This window comes from Pieris rapae, chromosome 10 (assembly GCF_905147795.1).
Source record: "Pieris rapae chromosome 10, ilPieRapa1.1, whole genome shotgun sequence".
Taxonomy (NCBI): Eukaryota; Metazoa; Arthropoda; class Insecta; order Lepidoptera; family Pieridae; genus Pieris; species Pieris rapae.
Window position 1 is genome coordinate 2,870,714 of NC_059518.1, and position 25,729 is coordinate 2,896,442.

General features: G+C 31.4%; 1 protein-coding gene and 1 long non-coding RNA gene across 3 annotated transcripts; one reads left to right on the forward strand and one right to left on the reverse strand.

The window, feature by feature from the left end:
* LOC111000126 lies at positions 1 to 21,533 on the forward strand. Of its 2 annotated transcripts, none has more exons than XM_045629867.1 (6): positions 1 to 127; positions 17,624 to 17,790; positions 18,521 to 18,704; positions 19,181 to 19,320; positions 19,747 to 19,966; positions 21,250 to 21,533. In XM_045629867.1, exons 2-6 carry the CDS (start codon positions 17,713 to 17,715, stop codon positions 21,318 to 21,320), a joined length of 693 nt encoding a protein of 230 aa, XP_045485823.1. In that variant the 5' UTR covers positions 1 to 127; positions 17,624 to 17,712; the 3' UTR covers positions 21,321 to 21,533. The 2 variants fall into 2 exon arrangements, with proteins under 2 accessions (XP_045485823.1, XP_045485822.1); XM_045629866.1 differs by lacking the exon at positions 1 to 127 and adding an exon at positions 16,033 to 16,357.
* LOC111000164 lies at positions 10,515 to 11,877 on the reverse strand. The gene is made up of 2 exons (XR_002600417.2): positions 11,365 to 11,877; positions 10,515 to 10,630 (listed from the first exon to the last, which is right to left on the reverse strand). It is a non-coding gene; the product is annotated as an uncharacterized LOC111000164 (long non-coding RNA).
* Positions 21,534 to 25,729: the final 4,196 nt, after the last annotated feature.

Genomic DNA, 25,729 nt, shown 5'->3' on the forward strand with positions numbered 1-25,729 from the left:
ATTCGCAATGCGTTTACAAAGCTCCTTTGTCACGTTTTGCAAACGGACCAGCTAGATGTTTGTGTGACTTTGAATGTGGTTTCGAAGTGTATTTTGGTGCCTGTTATATCCTACGCGTAAAATGAAGGTAGGTACTTTCAGCAAATTAAGTTGTTTACCCATCGCCGGTTTCACTTATGAAAGCAATATTACTATATTTTCAATATAATAATGTATGTAATTCCCCTTTATTTACCTTTATTAAATTGCCAATCAATGGATTTCCTTTTATCTGGTATCAATTTAGTTAGGATAAAGGTTTATCAAAGAACCGGGTTGTGAAAGAACTTTTACTAAAATGATTTACATATATAAATATATATATATATATAAAACAAAAATATTTTAAAACAAAATTGCTCAATAAACTCCCAGTACTCTCGTCGAGATTGATTATTAATACAGAAATTAAAACATTTCTACTTATATTTTTTTATTTACTTTTTACTTTAAATCTCCTGTCAAGATGTTTGTCCGCGATGGACTCATAAACGTCCGTTTTCCTTGAATAGCTTACTACTATGTAATATAGCAAAAACCTCAGCCACAGCAACGCTTGGCCGAGTCTGCTAGTAATTTAATAGATAAATTATTCATAGTATATAGGAATATGTATATAGGAAATATGTATATAGGAATTTAACATGCTTATTTTGATATTACATAGTAAAACATTTAAATAATGTGGTAGTGTGCCTTTTTAGAAATGTAAATATAGCTATGGTTAGAATATATGTCATATTTAAATTTTTGTAGTTGATACCAACGACAACAATTTTAAATGACATTGGTTTGTAATTGACATTTGTATATATAGATGAAAAAGCCTTCAACGTTAGCTCCAGTTGGCTTGTTAGGCAGGACAGATTTTCACACGAGATTAGCCGAGGCTTAGAGCGAACTTTCCTATGTCAAATATAACGTTTTAAATTTGGTTTTTGTGTAATAGTGATCTTAATGTGTTAGTTATATAACTTTCCTACTGTTTGTAATATCAGTTAGGTCATGAAAAAAACACCGTTACAGCAACTTCAGATTTATTCTAAGTCCAAAACTAGTTATAGTTTAATTTTTCCAGGTGGTTGAATGATGTTGATCTGAAAATAATATAGTTATTAATTAATATATATATTGATTTATTTATTTATTCCAGTATATAATACTACCTTAACAGTTACTGCTAATTCGATAGAACTCCAAAATAATACCCACCCCACACCAATTATCCTACATAAAAATCATTAAAAAATTATACTTATATGCCTGAATCCTATAACTAACAATATAGCAAGCAACTCTTGTGAACCCAGCCAGTGTACAAACAAATAGGTCTACCTCCATACAAATTTTGTTAATTATTTGTATTGTTCGCGTGAGTGGCGCTTTGTTAACCAAGTTGGAATGTGCGCGCGGTACATCCAAAAGTTTAGACGTAAGCCTCAGGTTTCTACTTGGTACCCGTAGACCCAGTCTCTCCATTATGTCCAGATTATACACCCGACCCTTAAATTTCTTAAATAAATACACTGACACAGCTAGCTCTCTTCTGAGGCGTAGCTGGTCGAAACTCACCATACCCAGTCTCTTGTAGAGGTAGCGAGTGAATTTTTTTTGTACTCGCTCTAACATGAGACTGTATTATATTGTAGGCCTTTTTGCATGTCTTATCAACATTGTGCGCATAACCAAGATTCGTATTGAAATAAACTCCCAGATCCTTGACCTCTGAGACTATAGCTAACGTTAGACCACTAATGGTATAATTGTCAGTCAGAATATTTTCAAGATTCCCCGCTCAAACGGGATTTTTAGACTGCCTGTATGTTTAAGTGCTTTAAAATGAGTTATTAATTAATATAAAAATAAAATACCTACGTTCTATGAAGTTTTGTAAGGAGTTATAATCTTAAGCCCCATCATTTGTTCCTGTTCCTCAGGGGTTAAATCCGCAAACTTATTTATGCCGAAAGTGGCCGAATCACCAGCGTTCGCTTTATTAATATCTTTTAAATTTTCTACAAACGCTTTATAGTGTGCTTTACGATCTGCAGCATCTTTGTAGTGTCTGTCATAATCTTTAATGAATTTTTCGAACAAGGCTGGGGCGTCCTTTACATCGTAATGTGGTTTTCTTTCTACCGCAGCACTCACCAACGCGGCGACGAACAAAACACAAATAATACGAATCATTGTGAGATTATTTACCGAATGCACTTATTGCTTTAAAATTTATGGCTTATATACTTATGGCGTTAAACATAATCGTCATTAATGACAAAACAAAGACTCATTAATGTTTAATGCTGATATTTTTATCGATACGCTTATTGAACAATAAGGTAACTCATAAGTCGTTATCGTAAATTGTTCAGTCTGTCAATTTAATATTTTACATAATTATTTATTATGACGGTAATATTTTACATCGAATAGAAGTATCTATTTACTGTACAATATATTATATGTATATGTACAGCCCTTGTTTTCAGATAATCCAGTTTGTATCTGTTAAAAGAATAGTAGATAGTAGTGACCCGCCCCAGCTTCGCACGAGTGCAATGATGATGAAAAGCAGGTTTTTATTATGTATTGTTATTTCTGTCGCTGGAAAGCTCCGATAATATACGCGTTCGATCGCTGCTAAATAAGCTGTAATGGACTGTATAGATCTATATTAAATGAACAATGTATTCAAGGTATTTAATTGGTTAAGGATTAATACTGTATTGGTCAAAATCGCTTCGAAAATTAGCCATTATTTGTAGTAAAAAGTAAATGACAAAAAAAAGTTATTGTGGGTTATCCATAAGAGATAGACATATACCATGGACATTTATATGGACTTTTCTGTAGACCTTTTCAATGTGTACAATACTTAGTACATTATTTTGATAAAACTCGTAGGGTTCAGCCTGTGTTTGCAATGTAAGCGGAAAAAATGTAATTATTTACGACATCACATTAGAAACCTCAAAAATAACAGTACTTCTCCACTATATAATGGATGTTATTATACATATAAACCTTCCTCTTGAATCACTCTATCTATTAAAAAAATCAAATCAAAATCCGTTGCGTAGTTTCAAAGATTTAAGCATACAAAGGGACATAGGGACAGAGAAAGCGACTCTGTTTTATACTATGTTGTAGTGATACCAATATTATACTCTTCGTAAATGTTGTTGCAGCCGTATATCCGGCAGCTTCGTAACCCTTACGTGATTTCAATCACCTCAATGTTTTACCAACTACAACTTAAGAGTTAAATTACATATACAAGGGCATGATAGATATATACACAAATATCTATTTAAAATTGTTAAATATCGTGCTGCCGAAACACGGCTGTGTGGTGTGTACCAATGGATTTTTAACATTCTTTCGTAGAGTGAAGGAAATATCTTAAGGAAACTAGCATGCCTTAGAAAAATGTAAAAATAAATCTTTTTGCTATATCATGATTATTACAGTATCTACTAATAATAGCTGTAAAGTGGTGGCTGGTAAAAGGACGTAGATTAATTAAATAATATCAGTTGGTGTGTAAAACCTAAAAACCATACCCATTTATTATTTTCAATGACATATAATTCATTAATCCAAAAAATTTGATTCATTTATTGTATATTTCTCTTTTTTTGAGGTTCATAAGTGTACATTATGTTACCTATATGAATAAATTATTTTTGACTTTGACTTTATATAAGACGTTGTCACGTCAATAATATTAAATATACAAAGTGCAGTTCATATATCTAAGTCCTGAAAGCTAACTCTCTCTACAAAGTCTTCACGCAAAGTCCATTGCACTGGAGGAATGAACTACTTTGGTTTAGGCTAAATGCGCAAACACTAAGCACATATGTAATTATGATCGTTAATTGTAATTTGATCGAACAAGAAAACCACTTAACCGTCCGTGTCTATAGTAGATATTATTAAGCAATGTGCTACAATAAATGTTCAACAATCTAAAACTCACTAAAGATAGTAATCATTTTATTCTTAATTGTAATATCTTTACCATAATAACTTTTCGATTAAAGTAATGCAGCCGGTGTTACTAAATATATTGAAATAAAATATATCAATAAAACAGTCACACTTGCAAAACGAGGAACATATCTGATTTGTTTGCTGCTTTACGCCGAGACAGGGGCCAGACTGTTAGATCTGTCTTAAATTTATGAAGCCATGCAACCATATCACAGGTTGACCGAAAAATACCTTTTCAAAATTGCAGGGTACCCTTGCATCTATACTTTGTTTGTCCGAAGTTTTAGGTTGCTGATCGCTCGTTCCTTAGAAGCGAATATCAAATTGGATTGGTATTATTCTAGTGTCTGTATAAAAATATTCCCACTTCATGGTATACAATAGTTTAAAAATCTCTTTGCTAGTTGTTTTTTTTGCTAAAATTGCATTATATATATAATATATATATATATATAATATATATATATATATATTATATATATATATATATATATAATATATAATATATATATATATATTATATATATATATATATATATAATATATATATATATATATATATATATATATATATATATATATATATATATGTATATATAACTTATTACTACTTGAGATTTGACCGATCCGATGTCAGGTATGCGATCATAAGCTTCTCATTTTAAACTTATTTCTTATTCAGAATTGACTGGTCCGATGTGAAGTATCCAACCAAAGCTATTAGCTACTGGTATATGTTGTCCATCTCCTTTTCTTACGGTGTTGCGTCAGAGGGGTACCGGTATTAGTTATGCGGTGCAAAGGGAGTGCAATGGATATGTAACACGGTTTACACGGACTAGCTAAATGTTTGTGTGACTGAATGTGGTTTCGAAGTGTATTTGGTGTTAAATCCTACGACTTAAATGTTAGTAGGCATTATCAGAAAATTAAATTGTTTACCTATCGCCTGTTTAACGTTTTAAATGCCTATAACCTAATAATGTTTGATTTATCAAGGTCGTCTTCGTCATTAATTGTCATCACGCTTGTATCTATAATCTAACTATCCGGCGTTTTATCCTATTCTTTAATAAAGGTCGTTGATGTTTCCGTATATCTCTAAAACTCTGTCTGTGCTTTGAAAGATTTGGGACAGATTTACGAAACATTAAGAAGTGTTTATTAAATACACCCTTTACCTATATTTTGAATGTTTTAGACTTATTGCAAACCAGAACCCTTGAGTCAAGTAAAGCAGTAAATAATGGTCAGTTTAAAACCAATATAACCAGGTAGGTAATACATACATAATAATATTTATATTATTATTACCTACGTACGTCGGCTTCTTTGAATGATATTTAGTATTTTGGAAGGGAAACCAGATTAATAAAGTTGAATCAAATCCAACGTTTCAAATGTGGGAGCGTTTTATTGTGTTACTTATATAGATAGTTAATTTTTGTGTATCAGACAATTAAAAAAAAAATGTCACACCAACTACACATTTAATTTCTCAGTAGACAAACAGTTAAAGGTTGAATTACAAAGAAAATTTTTGAAGATCTTTTTCCAAGTGGCTCAACGATGTTGATCTGAAAATAATATTATAAAACTAAAGTAAATTTAATTTAAAAGTCTTTTGTGTAGTTAAGAGAGTATCATAATTGGCTTAATGTAATAATAATTATCAAATTCGTTGCTTGAGATTTCGTGTATTATAGTCCAAAATTCTATTCTATTTATATCTAGCTATTTCATTGACAGCCGCGTTCGGAATTCCTTTTACATTTCCCTCGCAAACTGGGTTCGTAGACTGCCTAATTGTCCAATACTTTAAAATGAATCATCAATTAATGTAAGTCACTTACGTTCTATGATGTTTACATATGGGGTTTAAACCCGTTCATAGTGTCAAATTCCTCAGGGGTTAAATCCGCGAACTGATTTATGTCGAAAGTGGACGTTGATTTTCCAGCGTTCAATTCATTTATTATTTTTAAACCATCCACAAACGCTTTATAGTGTACTTCACGATCTGCAGCGTCTTTGTAGTGTCTGTCATAATCTTTGATGAATTTTTCGAACAAGGCCGGAGCATCGTTTATATCGTAATGTGGTTTTTTTTCTGCCGCAGCACTCACCAACGCGGCCACGAACAAAACACAAATAACGCGAATCATTGTAAGACTTTTTACTCAATGCACTGATTGATTTAAATATTATGGTTTATATACCATTAAATATTAACGTCATTAATGACAAAACAAAGACTCGTTAATGTTTAATGCTGATATATTTTGTCGAAATGCTTATTTCACAATAGGGCACATAAGTCGTAATCGTAAATTGTTTAGTCTAAAAAATCTAATTATAATATATAAAAATTATATTTTTAATAAGGCTTTTTAGGGAAATATCCAAAAGGATAGTCGAAATCACTGGAGACCGAAGTGCTGGCAGCTACCTCGGACAAAGAATTAGTCTAGGTATTCAAAGGGGAACGCTGGCAGTATCTTCGGAACCTTGCCTAAAGGGACTCCTCATAATAATATTATTTAATTTTTAACATTTTAAGGTTAGTTGTTATATTAGAATGATTAATTTTTATTTGTTAAATAATGTATGTAAAAAATCAAATATCTCTTTGTATTATTGCCAAATTAATGTTTTACATAATTCAAAAAGTATACATTTGATCAAATAAGTTTATAGTAACTTGTAATGCCGTCAGGTAAAGCTTCATCTCAATATTTGGACAATATTGGTAGGCCATACAAGTTGAAGTCCAATTCGTATCCGAAACTACTTTAATTTTTGAAGTTGATTTTATTTCAATGCAGGTTCTCTACTTCTTTGTCTTGATTCTCAGGTGAACTGTCGAGAACTATATCGCGGTATTTTTGATTGAAGAAGAAGAGTAAGAAAGCTTGTAATCGAGGAGATCCTACCATAGGTACGGGATGTATAATGCATTAACATAGATATAAGTGCATGTCAGACGTATTTAAAATGATTAATGTTGAAAGAAGAAGAGTGTTTGCCAAGTGGCTTGGGCGTCCTCCTGCATGCATCCTTAGTACATGTGTTTGTATCACTGTGCATCGCGAGTAAACCGGCATGCCTTTGACATGAATGAGACTTATGCATATACGAAACTGTCATATGATAACCTCTCTACGAGGCCTCTTTTTTAAGATTGATTTTATTTTAATTTCAAACATCATATAATATGTTAAAATGAGCACAGTCAGATAGGTACTATTAATATTAAAATATAAATCGGATAAAGTCTTGTGAAAATTATATGAGAACTTAAAAAGGCGTATCATATCCATGCAACTCCTCACAATCGAGTAACCCGCTATATCGTCGCACATGACTCAACGCGACTTCTTACTGCGACGTTCTTTCTATCGAAAAAGTAGCATGGTTCTGGCAAGCATCCGCGAATGTACAATATAAGTATATAATTGTGTAGGAATATAACAAGGCCGAAGAAATCAATAATAATATCATATAATTAATACAGCATGTGTTGCGATAACGACTCGGTGAAGGGTCTTTAAGCTGGAAATGTCCACAGTTATTTTTCATCAGAGATTTATTGGAAATAATTGGGTTATAGCATATGCTATATATATAATTACAACAGTGAATTTGTATGGCTAATGTGTGCGTTTTACAATCGAAATTGCACGCTTATCAAAATATTACCCGTGGAGAAATACCAAACGATAAGATTTGATACGGACAAAACAGAACGTTTAATACTCAAACTGAATAAACAAGCATGCGGCGTTATTAAATACATTTGTATGTGATATTAAATTGTAAGATGTGTCGGGATTTCTGTCGCTGTTGGATGAGTGTTCGCTGATCCTTGTATAAAATTCAATTATTTATTTACCTTAATAATAATATTTATTGTGGAGTATCCAAATAACCCGCAGTAGAAATTGTTAAACTGAAACTGTAGATTAAGGCTAGTCTTACTATAATACCATCTGTAAAGTCCACTCGGCTTTGCCAAATTATATTCAGCTATTTTGAATAGGCAAAATCTTGGTCAATAAATTTATTTTGGACAATAAATAGAACAAGAAAGAAGAAGAGTAAGAAATGTTTTGATTTTTAGCGTTTTATATGTTTAGTTTGTTATTTATGTATTAGATAGAATTATATGTTTTTTTTTAATTATCCACTGGACCGTATAAATTTATAATGAATAGCAATTTATAAAACATAATAGATTTTTGTTTGCTTGCTTGATCATAGAGAACATTTTCATCCTTATTTCCGGCTATACAGCTTATGGCCGAACCATGAGTTCCGCAATTGATGCTGATGGAATAAAATAAGTACAGAAGAAATAGTATTAATTTTCTTCAGCCATAGACGTCTTTTTGCCTATTATTTTTGTGAAACACCCAGACGCTGTAGATTTAATTACAAATTCTGTTTTCCGTTTGTTGTGGATGTATCTGTACCATTTAGTAAATTTATAACAATGTATATAGAGCTTTATTTACTAATTTGTAAACCACTACCTACACGTACAATTCTGTAAGTTAATTTGTATTTGCGATAAACGATTTTACGACTTTAATCAAATAGAGGTTTCTATCCTTTTGGTGTTAACACTGAAGGGACCATCACTTGATTTAATTTAAGATCCTTTGTATTGTTCCAATTTCCTTATAAATCGGTGTGAAAAACAAAGGAGCGTGAAATACGGGCTATACTTGTGAATTGAGAGAGGTATCGGATAAATTATTGTATCTATTGTCTACGGTACGTCATATCAAGGCCGTGATTATGTCTAAGTTTTATTACCGGCAAAAGATTAATAGTTTTGAAACAATACATTTATTCCACTGGAAGTATGTATGTATGGTGGCATAAGTATGAGTACATACTCAGTGTACATCATACTAAATTTTAGCACACTCCTAAGAGGGAGATGCTCTCAGCTACTTCACCATTTTGATCAAATTACTGTGATGAGGCTCATCAAGATTTTTTTAATAAGATGATTTATAATTTTAATATTACTATTTGATAATCAATTAAAAAGGCGACGATTTACCGGATTAACATAATTAAACAAAACATACAATGTTGTTAAACTCTCTGACTTTTATAACTTTAAAAATGTTAATAAAACTGAAACACCTTATAAGGAACAAAGACGGTTTTATATGTGCGATATATTTGCTAAAAAATTATATTCGATTTAGGCCGCTTCATGATCGTATCATAAATCACGCCATAGACAATTTACAGGATAAAATGCCTCTCAGTAAATTGTCTGGCGCACGTGACTATGACCACAGATTAGGGTCGATGACGTAACACATTCGATTGTTTTTTATCTATCCAAATGCTTATTGCCAATGATTTAAAAGTAATTGTAATGGCATATTTTATAACAAAATATGGAAAGATATTAAGAAATTCGATTTGAAATTATAGAAGGAGTTTTTAATAACAATGTTATAGAATATAGATAATAGTTTAAACTCTTGAAAAATATTAACGCTCGTACGTTCCTACTTCTTTTCTTTTACAATTTACAACATGTTAACAGAATATGATGCACTTCTTGCTTTATTAATTACAATTGGTTAATTAATTCAGAAACCATTTTAAAGATTGGTTCCATTTTTAGAATGTAATAACATACCTAGTAGACTTAAGCCAAAGAGAACATTAAAATAGCTTTGAATTTCAATTCTAACCCTAATAGGACTGAAGATTTTTTTACATTAAACATGTATGGTCAGCTAACAAACGATTATGGCCCGAACACAGTAACATCTATTTGGTAGTGATAGTTGCAATATTGCTACTGAATCGTGCGATTGTCAAAGATTTTATTCGTTAAAAGAAAACCGTGTTTGGTTGAACTATTACAAGTCATTTTATCAGTATCTGTAAAGCGTCAAGAGGCACAGCACGTACTCGGCCCATCAATTATAGCCCGCTCCACGATCCCTCAACGTTATCGAAGAAAACAGCTTATGATCGAACGAAAAATTTAATTTTCTTAGGGAAACATCATAAATATCTTTTGTAGCATTGTTCATAACGCTGTGCGTGAAGGCTATTTAGAGTTACAAAAAAAGTTAAAAATTATAAAATAGACACAAATATCCCTGCCCCATGTTTCTCTTAGGATAACAGGATATTAACTACTTTAGGATTGACAAATTATTATTAATTACATCATCATCATAATACTCTTTTTAGTCTATTTCTGGGCGTACTCCTTATTTTACTCGGGTGCGCCCTGCACTGTCCCACAAGTCGGTGTACGGCCGGTCGGTGTCTTTTGTTCTGCAGACGTCTTCATCGCACCGCGGTTACGACAGCCCCATCAAATCGAATACATACAATAATAAGTCTTCGATCATACGTAATTAATTCGTGAAATAGTATACATACATTCGTTTACATAAGTATACATAATAAAAACAAAAATAGATAGACAAAGATAGATAGATAAAAATAGTTTAATTCCGTTAATTGTTTTCTTCAGTACAGATTATTCCGTAAGTTTATTCTTGGTATACACGTTTTATGGTTCAATTCTTCATCGCAGAGAGTCTTTCTGAAAATATAATACAAAAAGTTAGTATGCAACTGACAATTGCCAGTACCAACTGTCAACTGTTAAAATTCAACGTTGTTGGCGCAATAACCTTTGCCGCCATGTTGATTTAAATCTTCCTTTATATCATTATGTTTGACCTTTTATAAAGTCATAGCCTTGTAACATCATCAAATAAAGCAACAAAAAGAAACTTTAAGTCTGTATAAATTATAGAATAAACCAATTTAGTTTTATTGGAATTAGCGACCAAAAATTTGCATTAAAATGTAGAGTCCATTTTGCATCTGTTTATATAATTTGTATAGTCTAACTAGATAAAGAACCTTTTCTTCACTACAAACGCGAAGCTATTACCACAATATCATTATTTTTATTGTTCGAAAAAATTGCATACTTCTCTACCATGTAACTAGTATTACCTTAGTGTAAAAGGAGAAAGTGACAAATTAACAATTAAAAATATTAATAATATACGTTTGACGGATACGTTAAAATAAGCATAAAATTCGTTTAATGAGGTCTACATTTTTATTTAGTTTGAATTAGCGTTATATTTTTCTATTTGCCTATATCTATGTTCCTTGATTGTATCTAATTGTAGCGTCAAATATCTATAATTTTTACGAAATTTTAGATATTTAATATGTATTTAGATTTTATTTTTTTGTATTGGTATTGATTGCAAAATCTTTCGAAGCAATACAAAAAATCTTAAAGTCGTAAACACTAACCTTTTATAAAAATCCTTGGAATTCATTCGCCACATCTCTGTCGGATAACGAATTAAGTCCCGCTACTGACGATTTTCCCGACGAGTTCACTTCATTTATAAATTTGAGATTATCAACGAAGTTTTTGTAGTGTTCCTTGTATTCCTTATCATCTTTATACGATTTATTAAAATCCTTAATGTATTTCTCAAATAAACTTTCCGCGTCCTTTAAATCGTATATTATAGGTTTTTTACTTTCTTCTTCTCTCTCTAATTCATCGTAAAATTCATCAATTTCTTCACTATCATATTCGTAACAAATAGTGGATATGAATAACGTCAACAAAAAACAAAAAGTGTACCTCATTTCGGAACAGACGCTTCTAATGGTGTGTGAGATGATTGCTTATAAGTATTGAACATGCTTTGGCCTCCAGGAACAAGTTTCTGTTTTTTTATTATCATAATACAATCATCTTTGGTTATGATTTTAGTATATATGCGTAGGTTGTCGAGGTTATTAGCTTGGAATGTCTAGATAAAAAAGTTTTGCGATGTCATTTATTTTCTTGTGTTAGTAATGTCAAAACTTAATATAGTCATTTAAATTCTAAGAAGTTATTATACGTTAATTGATGTTCACCTACACAAAAAAGAAAATAAACCATAATAATTCAGTCAGAATAAGGTTTCAGTCATATTAATTTAAGTTAGAAAATCGTTTGTTAGACCGTGTCAGGGTTATCAACTTAGACTGTTCTTTAGAGGTGAATCCAATTAGTTTATATGAATACAAGCAATACGAAGCAGTTTAAAATATTTGAATATTATTTGTTATATTTAGTTTATAGACGCAAAACCAATTAAAATTTTGATTTGGATCAGCAAATGCCGTCCTATCAATCTTTATTACCTGTACATATTTTATAAAGCGGAATTAATTTGTTTTTTTATTTATACTTTATGTAGTTATACCTACTGGAAATATTTAGAAAATGAAAAACGGCTTAATTTAAAGAAATTTTAGTAATCTCCGTTCCTCTCTACACATCGTCGCATTCGATGGAACCACTCAGAAAAGCACATTCTTCCTTGGGGCATTTTCGTTCGCCTTCACCGCATCTTCAGGGCTTTTAAAAGGAATACTTCGATTTTTATCTTAGTTTATGGGAATAAATGAAAGTCGCAGGATGCCAGGTTAAGACAATATGGCGGATAATTCATTATCTCGACTCATATGTCACCTGTTGAATATTTGACTATGGCAAATATGACGACACGTAGAAAGCCCGCAAGACGTTGCGGAGTGCACGGAAGCCTAGACATGGTGAAGGAGGGTCCTGCTTCGAGGGCGCTGCTGTAATTTTTTCCAAGAAGAATGAGGCAACAATCTTTTTTCCTTGACTTCTTCCTTTCTTAACCATAGTTGGCCGTCTCTCGAAAGGAAACACCCACTGAGCTGATTGTCTTTTGGTTTCTGGTTCGTAACATTAAATGAAGCTTTCATCGCTTGTGAGCTACTTTGGCGACACCAGTGCGAAGGTGTTTCTGGTACAAAGGTTTCTAAGGCCAAAAATGTTCGAGTAATATCTTTTGAACTTCACTCATACCAATGTCTAGGCTTGTCCGTATCTGCTGATCTTATCGTCCTCCTTCATGCGGCGCACAGCTCTGATGTTATCTTCAGTAGTCAATGTTAAAGGACGTCCCTCATGCGGATCATCAATGAGATTGGTACGTCCAAGCTGAAACTCGTTAAACCAATTATAAATAGTGTCACGAGGTGGGCCTTCATTAAGAAATCTTAATTTATGTTGTGTAAGCCCGCAACGAAAGTCACAATGATATTTTGGTTTTCAATGACTTTTTCTTTATTCTTTTTGTCTTGGTAAGTTTATAAGTTGCCTTAATTAATATAACAGATAGCACTTCTTTTTTTACTATTCTCTTTTATTAGGGCTACCAGGAAAAGTCCGCTTTCTAGCGGCAAGTCCGTCCGTTGCAATGTTTTTTTTTTATTGTTAATATTATAATTATAAAAACTCTTGTGCAAAATAAATAAATAGATAAGACCCAAAGATTTTCGTTAATTTAGCGCATACTCATGTCCAATATTTGATATTTCACTATTTAATACGACTACAGATAATGTACTCGCATGAACCTATATAATGGAACCCTACAGAAAAAAATGTAAATCTATCTAAGATAATCAAGAGATGTCAGGGGTTTGTAAACGTTCGTGTCACCTCGTTAGTGGCTACAACCTTCTCTGAATACATAAACTTGTCATTCTTGATTAATCCGCACGTGACTTGATTTTACTGCTAAAGAAAATAGTTTGAGACAAGTCTTAGGTATTTTTTTTCTAATTATTGTTATATACATTTAGCTACTTTTTAACTATTTACACTTAAGACAAACATAAAGAACAACCATGTATAATATGATGACTATGTATATGTATATATATATATATATTCATATTTATCCCTTATATATATTTATAAATATTATATATAAGTATGTTAATATAATAAGCTATGTAATGTAATAAGTATCCTAGTAAAAATTGCAAATCTTCTTTTTTACTGAACAATTTTATTTAATTTTAAATTTTGCTTTTACGACTTTGTTCGAATTATATATATGTCGTACATAAAAATAATAATAACTTTATTTTATAAAATAAAGTAAAAATTAACTCTTGCCAATTTAAAGTTCATCAAAAATTAATAAATCTACTTTAGAAGGTAAAATTCCATAGGTAAATAGTGAACATGCCATTGGAAATGTATTTCATAAATACATTTATAACATATCTATCATATACGATCTATATATCATATATCTACACATCGTCTATATTTGTCCTTCTATGTCGATATTTTTTCCGTATTCGGTCTGAATCAATTATTTCACCTGTCAAGAAAAAATATGTCCCCCGTTTCATTTCTTTTTTCTAAATAACATTGATCCTTTTTTATTATACAATTATTGTGACATTTTGTTGGTTTAAAATAAAAGAAAACGTATTAAAGTAACTTAACAATAAAATACGCGCCTATTAAAATGTCATGCTTTGGTAAGCCTCTCTGGGATTACTCATGCTTGTTGCTGAAAATAATTATACTTATTTAACAATATCGTAATAAAAAATGGTTAAATGAAATATTACAACCAATTGTAAAAATAATATTTAAGTTTTCTTAGATTGTATCGATTTGAATATGACGACGGATAACGAAGATACCCAATTTCAATATAGTTCCTACTTTCTTCTTTATCCGCTGCTCATATGTGGGTTACCAAAACGTTATCCACCAAGAAGTTTTTAAATACTCCTAGCAAGATAGCGCGCCCTTTTTATCTTTTTCTTAGACGTCTGTAATCAATGTCATTCAAATTGTCCTTTATCTGTGGTGCCATTTATATGTGTCACAGCACAAACTTATGGTATAAGATAAATATGTATACGAATCTATAGACAGATAATAATTAAGAATTCGAGTAAAATTATAAAATATAATTTCTATTGTAAATAGTCGCTCGTACTGTTTATTTAGAGTTGTTACATACATTTATTTCTCTCGTAACATTTGTGTATGTAAAGCTTTAGAAATTATTTTGGCGAGGTCCTAAATAATTATTGTTTCAGAGGAAAATTATGAAGGGTTATGCATTACAATAACTTTAGTAATTAGGATATTTTTATTTACTTTCAAACGTTAAGATTGCAAAATAGTAAGTATTACTTACAGCCGATTAATTAAATTGTAATGTTAGAATATCTAAAATGGCGAAGTTAGCCTTTGAACTACGCAACAGATTTTGAATTAATGTTCTGGCAATAGACAAATAGATATCCCAACAGAGATTCAAAAGGATAATACGTACAATATTTTCTACATACACTGAATGAACCTGTTTTCCCCCTTTTTTTTCGTGGGCTACTCTTACTAAAAGTTTCTAACAATATTTTTAAGATTTGAATTAAGTCACAACTGTCAAGCCAATACTAATATAATACAGGGTGGCTTAAAAGTCGTGGATCAAACGCAACTAGGGGTTAGATGTGACCCCATCAGCTGCAAAAAATTGTTCTACGGGAGCTCCTTCAACCCTTCCAGATTTATATGTTTTATATATTTTGCGTTTTTATAAGAAAATTGACTTTTTTACTTATTCTTATTGAAATTCTAAAAAATCTACCAGTTTTCCCAGATCATAAGTTTTTGTTTACCCTCGGACCCACTGTGAAAAATTAATACTCTACCAAAAATTTACCCTATATGACAAGGTTTTTAATAGGGAGTCTGAAATAGACACATGGCCATGACTGGCTAAACTGTATAAACAAACATATAAAAATAAATTCACTTGTCCACTCAAAATGTACTAATAGCATGCATGTTTTAAGTTTACTAAAAATAATAATAATATTTATTATTTAATCTTGTTTCTTTTCGATTTGACCTAATATTGATAAGTCTTGAGTTATTTTTTCTTAACAAAAGCGGTTATGTCTCTGTGAATTGTGTGTAAAATGTTTCCTTCGCATTGTTAAAATCGGCTCGATTGATAGAGTTATAGAATTTTTAAGACTTAATTAATAAACTAAATGAAGATAGTTCCAGTGCGCATGTTTTCGCCTAAAGGAATGAAAAAGGACACTTTGTGTAGAATCGAGACGAACGTCACACGCGTCCTAGCTGTTTCAGAGACAAGGGTCGACTTGCAAAGTTCAGAACTATATTTAACGGAACCAAATTTGAAAAATCTCTGTTATATCAATATTGACAGTAATCTACTCCAACAAATTTGGCATAATATTAAATAAGCTCTTGCTGCGAAGTAGCTCCGCAGTTTTATTTTAAAGTGTTTTTGTGTCGCTTAATTTAATAGATTACGGTACTAATTTGATTACATTTTTATTGTGGAAAGGATTGAGTGTGAAATAATGTGTTAGAGATTGATAAGCATGAAGATTTTCACAATATTAACAATTCTCGGTAAGTTATTTTCAGCATGTGGATGAAATCGACATTTTATGAAATCACGTTCTGTTAAATGGATTACAATTTTTATATATTATGTTCTGGTCTGGTCATAATTTTTAAGACGAATTTGTTTTTTTCAACATAAATTTGATTATATTGTCTATAGTTTTCGCGATTACCTATTATGCATATTAGTAACACTTCTTTAACAAGATATAAACGCGAATCTATCATTGTTATCTCTCGCTGTCTCTCGTAAGTTCTCTGTGAGAGATGTAAATAATGGAAATAATTTGCGATTATTTCATAAAGGATTTATAATGAAATAAATTAGATCAAATATTACCTTTCATACCTTAAAGAGTACTTCGTTCCTATCTTTAGTAATATTTCAGTAGCATATAAGTTAAGTAAGTATATATGTAATTGTGAGTAATTTCCGTCTATTTTTATGATAGCCAATATCTTTTCAATTCAAGGTGAATTGACCAGCGTCCGCTTGAACGAAATGGGATAATATAAATCACTCAATGTGTCCCTTTCATTGCCACTTTCTTGTCGATTTATATATTAAAATTTTTAATTTTATATATTAAAAATAATATTACTTGCCATATTTTATCTATCTTAAGCTAACTGTAATTAATATATAGTAGTATAAAACAAATGTTGCAATCGATTTATTTTAGTAATTTATTTACCTTATTTTCTATCTTTGCAGTTACTTAGTACTAATACGGTAGGAAACTTATTAATTTAAAAATTAAACTAAAAACATAATAAAAACAAAACAAAAACTTAAAACCTAAACCTTTTTGTAACACAATTATAAATAATTCAACTCTTCAGCCAATGCAGCTAAATAATTCCAACTAACATGCAAATAATATTCAGGGTGCGCAGACACGCGTATAATAGCGCGGCATTATTCTGAGTAAATTTGTACGCGCTCGGGGCACTGCAAGCAATTGTGACATTATTTGTAAAATACAATGTTTTAATAGAACGCTTTTTATAAGAATTGTATAAATGTACTTGTCATTAAACGCGAAAGTTCATGCTTTGAAACGGGTTTCTATACTACATTTAAAAGGTTATAAAAATATATTTTTTGTATGTTTACATAATAAAATACATATATAATAATAGACGTAATATAAACCGTTGTTGACGATGCAAAGATGAATCAGTGATGAAGTGGAACCGACTCCATAAAGACTCAAGGAATGAGACGAGCAGCAGCAGATTATGTATATATTACCGGTTCGTTTTTTCCAGCATTTACCTCAGCATACAAGATCACACAACTTAAAGTGCCGCTGTATGCAGACCCACGGCGTGCTGCAGAACTCATATGTGATTTTCAGATGAATGACGAGATTCTACACTCTGTCAAGTGGTACAGAGATATGCATGAGATCCTTCGATATAACCCCTCACAAGTGGTAAGTGGTTTCTTATTTACTTTAATACAAGTGTAAAGTGATTTTGAAAACCTCAAATAGTTAATAAAATGGGGCTTTGAGAATCTATGCCACACAAGATCTAAAAGACCTGCATCGCAATTGTATTTCATCGTTAGACGTAATAGGTCACTTTAGAATAATCTACATCATTATCTACGGAAGCGCTCCACAATGTTATATTGCTGCAGTGCGATCAACGTTTTTATATAAAAAAAGAAAGTTTTAAAGTTGCTTGATACATACCATTAACAAGAATCATTAACAACTAACACGTGTATATACTTTTTGTCTTATATATCCTCTTAATTAAATAAATCGTTATAATCCTTACCTTGTAGAATTAAGTCTGATCTATTACGTTTGTGTCAGTGGTTCAACTTCAAATCATCGACAAGCTTCGTGATGTATGCCAAAATTATTAAGTTAAAATAGTGGTACATTAGGAATTATTTTGAATAGATTCTAGTCTTTTTATATGTAATCTATTTTCATTGAAAACGATAAAAGTCTCTTCGTGCATTACGCGTGGTTTATAAGCTATGCACATCAGAATCACGGCGTCGCGTCGGTCTAAACATAGAAGAGTTAGAATTTTTAATATATGTTCACTTTAAATTAAAAATTCTGGAAAAATGTCAGCTCAGCTCCCGTCACAAATAATGATTTCTACAAATTATATAATTCCTTAACAGTTTTTATTCCTTAACAGCCTTCGATAAGACTATTTAACGTTACGGGCATAATTGTGCAAGGCGGTGAGTGCCAGGCTGAATGGTGTATGGTGCGAGTGATGCCTCTCCCTTTCGCCGTCCGAGCGGCATTCACTTGCGAGATATCTACGGAAGGACCAAGATTCCAGATAGCGAGACAGACCAAGCACATGACTGTTGTCGGTTAGTTTTGCATATATTTACGACGATATTATATCATGTTATAATTAACTTTTTTACCTTTCAATGGGATCTTAGGTGTAGTCGGTAGTGACAAGATTCGAGTCTTGTGTGACTGCGTTTGTCAAAGTGCATTGCGTTTCTGAAATCTCCTGCCAGCTTCTTTAAAGATTAAAATTTCTGATACGTTCGTTTAATTGAACTATTAAATTCTACTATTTAATGAGACTATGACAATGTGTTAGGCGTACAATAATCGACAAAATATTGAAGCATGAATGTTCAGATGTGTTTAGTTTAGGTGGTTTTATAGATTATTTTTTTATTTCTTCGTGTGTGTGTGTCTTGCCTGTAAGTGCTTGTCATATGTATTTTATTTTCTTGCACCAATATATCAGTGTCCCAAGCGTTGCCAAACTTTTATAAATAAATAAAAATCTTATGTTGCTAAAGATTTGTATGCATAATTTGCTTCCTAGCGATGCCAGAGAGGGATCCTGTCATAATTGGAGCTCCAAAATTAGTGAGACCTGGAGAACATGTATTGCTTAATTGTAGCTCGGACTTCTCGCTGCCACCTGCAAATATCAATTGGTACATTGGTAACGAGGTTCAAAAGGTAGGTTTACATTTATCAATGATATTATCTTACTCATCTATTGTAGCATATTGGATTTAATCACGAATAATTCTGACAATATGACCTATCTTCAATTCAATAGAAAACTTACCCCAACATTAGTTCGGGCAAAGTTAAAAAGGTAATTTCAAACTTTAGTTATTAAAATATTAATATATTTGGATTCATTAATTACATCCATATTGTCCTTAACAATAATTATTATCATCCTTAATTAAATCAATTGATATTCTGTTCTCATATACCTAAACCTTCAATTGGTGAAATCTGCGTAAAAATAAATTTTGAGTTTATCGCGAACCGGAAGACGCAGCGGAGGACTTTTAAGACAAAATAATACAGAATGGTATTTTTACAGTCATTTACAACATAATCAAATATTATTTAATCTTTTTAAATGCTTAGCAAGAGATGTGGCAGCGTACGAAGTTAAGTTTACCCCAAGCGGGAGGGTTACGTGCCTCCTGGCGCGTACTTCATCTTGCAGTCCCGACAGTAGAGAGCGGCGCATTGCGCATGCGCTGCGAGGCTGAGCTGCCAGTGGAGCCACCAGTCATACGTGATACTAGCGTTGTCCTTACACTCTATTCGCGCACGCAACTCTCCAAATACGTTTCCAACACAGGTTAGTTTGGCAAGTTCCTTGTAGAATTAACTACACATCAATTTGACCGTCGTACTTCCTATCGCCGACTGACATCTTTTTCAAAGAGAAGAGATTTTGTGGTTCTTTCAATATAAGGTTGTCTTAACCTAAAACTAAAAGTATATTATTCAGTTCAGTTCACTTCAGGACAAGTCATGGTACTAAAATATAGAAGGCAAACGGGCAAGAGGCTCACTTGATGTTAATCGCCGCTCATGGATACTCACATTGTCAGAAGGCTTACAAGTGCGTTGCCGGGCTTTTAAGAATTGGTACGATCTTTCTTTAAAGGAGTCGAATTGGTTCGGAAATACTTTAGTGGGCAGCTCGATCTACACAGTGGTGGAGCGGGGCAAACATTTTCAAAGGAATTGAATGAACGATATTCTGATTACATACTGCCGAGGTTTGAAAGATAAACTGGCTGGATAATTCGATATGAACAAGATATGCATCTCAGTTATACGTTGTGAATAGGCTTGCAGTAAGGTCTCATGGTAGGCATCAAGATCGCCAACGATATTGGGTATTGCAAAGATAATATATACAAACTATTGAAGTAGATCTTTAGAATGTACGATTTAAAAGTCACGTATACTGATAATGTTTAAGCTGGTGTGCTTCACTGAACGAGTTTTTAAGATACGAATGAACTGAACACTGAAAAATTTCCAAATTCGACCTTAAATCTAATTTCTTCTTCGTTTCCTGCGTTCCAGTTGAAACAAAGCCAAGAATGTTGTAGGAAATTAAATACACATTGCAATAATGTTTTAGCATTTTAATTCTATTAAGAATACTAAGATCTGCAAGTGGATAAAGATGGATACGAAAGTTTTAAAATAACAATAGTCAAACTGGTTTTTGAAATGAAAAGTATTGTTAAATTAACAATTTTTTTATTTAGATTACTTATATTATAATACAAAACTAAATTAATTTATTAACAAAGAATTACCGTGGCCTACCCAATAAAATATAATACATACAACTGTACAATATACGTATGTAACACCGTTTTTTATTAATTAATCATACGGACATCACGCATATTTACTAGAACCACACATAGATATAGTTATCGTGGAATTCTCCACCCAATTGGGGAACTTCACCAAACTTTCTTATTGCCTTTAGGTCGTCTCAAACGCAATCATTCCTATTATTCCTCTTGGCGTTGCTTTTTTGTACCTTACGGCATTTGTTCCAAATGATCATGGAAAGTTAAAAAACATTAATTAAAGTACTTTTTTACTTTTCAGGCGCAAGAATCGACTTTCAGTTAGTGTGGGCGACGATGTGTGTCTATGTTCTAATGGTAATAACCTTATGAGGCACAAATAGGACACGTTAAAGATGTAGTATAACGGTCAAAAGTACTAAAACAGTAAAAGATTGTTTAAGTGAAATTAATAGGGAATACCGTATACTTACCTGAATTTTACTTTTTGGGAGAGTTAAATCTGACAACACTGAATCACGATTATTAATCTTAACCATATTTAATAACACCGTAGTTTTTAATTTATTTTAATAACTGTACATAAATTAATTACTTAGCTATAATGATTTGATATTTGTACAATTATTTTATAGTATTGTAAATAGTTTTATTAAAGTCATATAATGTTTTTTTCACCTGCCTTTATATCCTTATTCCCTAAATCATAGTAAAATACAGTAACTACAGAACTGATATTTACATAAAGACGATACAGGTAATAAATATTTTAATATAAACCCTTTTAATGTTATGTGATGACGAAATTTTATACATCAATTGGGCACTGTGATCCAAAATTTATTTTTTCCTCCGAAACAAAAAACATTTTATACATATACGTATCTTCAAATAAGTCAAGCATAGACGACAGACTTGTTTTTGAAGAGTTTTCTTAGCTTTTTTATACACCCCTTGAACTGTCGCGTCTATTCAGACTCTGTAAGGATGTTTGCAGAAAGCACTTCGCTGTTTCTTAAAGTATCCTATTTGTTCCAAGTGCTTTATCTACGCTCGTAGTTATAGAAGAAAAACCTAGGTATTAAATAAAATAATGTTATAATTAATTGGAGTGGCTCAACAAATCATCATTAAAAATAATGGTTAATATTACCTACCGTAATAATTCCACGTAATATGCGCAAATTTCGATGTTCTAGGTGGTTTCAGTAATTATAAATGTTGCCTCATGAATAATAACAAATAGAGGAAGATAAGAGTGTGTAGCTATCAGTAGATACGGGCGAGCTTAGGTATGAGGCAAGTTCAAATATTACACGAACATTTAGGCGTCAAGAATTTTTGTACAAGATGGATTCCCCATACATTAACCGACGACTAGAAATACCGTCGCATGGACTGGTGTCGCCAAATGTTAGATAAGTTCGGTAACGGCGATGACTCAAATACTGTATTTGACATCGTCACAGGTGATTAAAGTTGCATATATTGCTACGAACCTGAAAACAAAAGACAATCAGCTCAGTGGGTGTTTCCTTTCACGGATCAAGAAAGGAAGAAGTCAAGAAAATAGTAGTAATGGCAACATTCTACATTAAGCTGTTTTGAATTTTCTAAGCATTTCAAAATAGCAAAACGCATTATATATCGAGAAGAGAATTATAGATTTATTGTATCGTTATTTTATAAAATAAGTATTCCTGTAATATATACATGCTATACACGTATCTACCCATACATATACCTTGCTATCTAACCATTTCATAAATGATGTTAGTATGATACATTTTTATCACTACGACCGAATTGACATGATAGAAACCAACCAACCAAACTGTGTAATGTTTTATTCAATTAAAATAATTCTATACTTACACGCTAGCGCCACAAATCGAGCACTGGTCTCCGAACTAGAAAACGCCACGTATAAATATGTATCTCGGAATATCCCGATTGCATATTTAATATGACTCAAATGACGAGTAAGTCAATTAAAGTAAATTAAGTTAAGTCATGTATATACATGTGCCTGCAAAGTAACTTAAGTAAAATCGATTTTGTAAGTTATTTTTGAAGGCTTCAGGCGCAATAATAATAATAGCGTCACGAAGATATTTTTGTCGAAGAAAAGGGAGAGAGCAATTGAGACCGATTGAGAGAGAGTAAGAAGGGCGAGTTACCCTATAGAAATTGTATTTTAAAATTAAAATTTCATAAAGAGAATTTATGAAATATTAGTATTTTATTAAAAATAATTAATTGAAATCTCAAATCACGAATTGTGAATGCCACGTGTTTTTATTATCGTTATTTTATATTAAATTTGAAAAAAAAATATATAATTTGTATTAATTAATACTAATTAGTAATTAGTATTACTTTTAATATCTTAATGACAATTGAATCCATTTAACTCCTAACATATCTTCCTCTTTCCCTCCCTCTAAGTCTCTAAAATCTAAAGTTTTAGATTTGTATAAATATGAACAAAACTTAATATTTATTATAATAATTAGTTTAAAGACGTTTGACTTCTGACATGTGTACTTTGTACAAACGCACTAATTTTATTGAAACTAGTCACCTTCGGCAAGTATATTCGGCTTTTGGCGCCAACAATGGACGTGCTGTCGAACTATAATAAAATACTGCTTAAAGATATAAAGTTCAAGGATTTCCGCATACTTCCGTATTTATGCGTTTTATTTTAGTTTAGAAACATTAAGGTAAGTTTACCGTATAGTTTTTGTCGTAGAAAGAATATAATTTTATTCGTTACATATAAGAACAAAAAAATCTTCTCGTGATTTATAGATTATAATTTCTATCTCGATACGATAAACCTTGTAAAGAAAGCATTATTGAATGCAAACATTGGCGAGCAGAAACTGTAATACATTGTTGTAATTATAATAATCCCAGCCATCCATTAAAATAACAGCTGAAGTCATACTTGACAACTCATCAAAAACTCTTTCATATGTTCCATAAAATACATTTTAAAAACACAAAGTTTGATACAGTGCTTCGTAAATCCTGCGTGAATTTAACCGACCATTTTCCGACATCATTTGAGACCCGGCTTATCCAGGTTATGTAAACACGCCTTCATTTCAGACAATATTGGAAAATGGGGCTATTTTGAAATAATAATGTTAAAAAGGCTTATCATCTGTTGCGGATTTCCGATCTTCTAACGTCATACAGTTAAAAAACCCGTTTTTATAACGTAATTATTATTTAATTGTCTGTTAAAACATTAGATGACAGTTTAAATACATTGTTGTTCTTTAGATTTTCTAGTGTTTCTGATGTAGAATATATAGAAACATAACAAACAGGCAATGTTATGTAACAGGATATCCGGGAGGCGAGTGGTTGAACGTCGTTTAACGGATTAGCTGGACTTAATTTACGATTTTATAAAAGTAATACACTGTATACAAAATAAATATTAGTTTACTACTTTATTAAGAAAATTACACATGTCAATCCTTATATAAAAATTGTGGATATATCTTGTCGATTCGAAACCCTCGAATACTGTCTTTAATTTGAGGGAGAGTTTCGAGTGAACATTAAATGTTTGACAGTCGGTTTCGTCTACCCAGGATGGGAACATGTTGCATTTGATTTTTTTGTAATATTTCCAATATTTGTAGTTACTTTGTTCTTTGGTACGGAGATAAATACAACAAAAAAAAAACATGTTCGCATAAGCATGACTTTGCTATATGTTAATATTTGACATTTGCACGCTGTGCGATTTATTTCAAATTCTGGGTGAATTTAATAATATAAAGAATTATATAATATAAAGGATTTATTATTTGTTATCCAGACTAGTATATTATAAAATTTATTGTGAAGTCTACGAGCTATTTTTAACTTATCTTTGAATCTCCTTTTCATTGTTACACTGATATTTATAGAGCTCTATTATTCAACGAGATGAAATAACAGCTTTCAATTATATCTTGGCTATTGAATTATGCTAAAAATAAATTTTAATTGGACACTATAACTTCAGTTTTCAGTATATAATTACATGATACAATAGCAAACACTCAAACGACACCAATTTATTAATAAATCAAAATGTTTTTTTACGATTCAAATTTACACATACGGGGCTAATAAGTTTAACTCACTTCACTATGAAAATTATGACTTTATAGCTTTAATTATAATTTTAGAATTTTGTAAACATTTTCAGTGTTACCTGAGTATCATTTTACAACGAAACTCTTGCAAAAAAACAGACACCTAAGAAAATGTAATTCTGTTAAATTAAATTATCTGATGTAAGTCTGAATATTTATAATCGTGTAAATGAATACACGTCGTGTAAATTGTAAACCATTGTACACGGCCATAAAAGAAATGGTCGACAATAAAGACAAAAAAATTTTTTTTTAATTTTTAAATTACATAAAGTTACATTGGTAATAATTTAAACACTAAATAACGAGTCCGACCTCATAACAAGTTTAGTATGTTTTAATAATTATTACAGTTACCTACTATTCTCACGACCGCCTTGTTCTTTTTTCTCTTTTAAGTAAACTCCAAAATCTCGACGAACGTAATAAACAAAATACAACATTTGCGTTTGGCGCCATTGTGTTCAATGTTCATAGACAATTTTTTAGATAAAAGAGGTTTCATGTCAAGCGGTACAAAATTCAACATTCCGCCAATGTTAGAATTTCCAATGGTACAAAGATGACCGCATCTGGCAGGCACTCCCTGAATAATATTAGTAAAATTTAATAATCTGT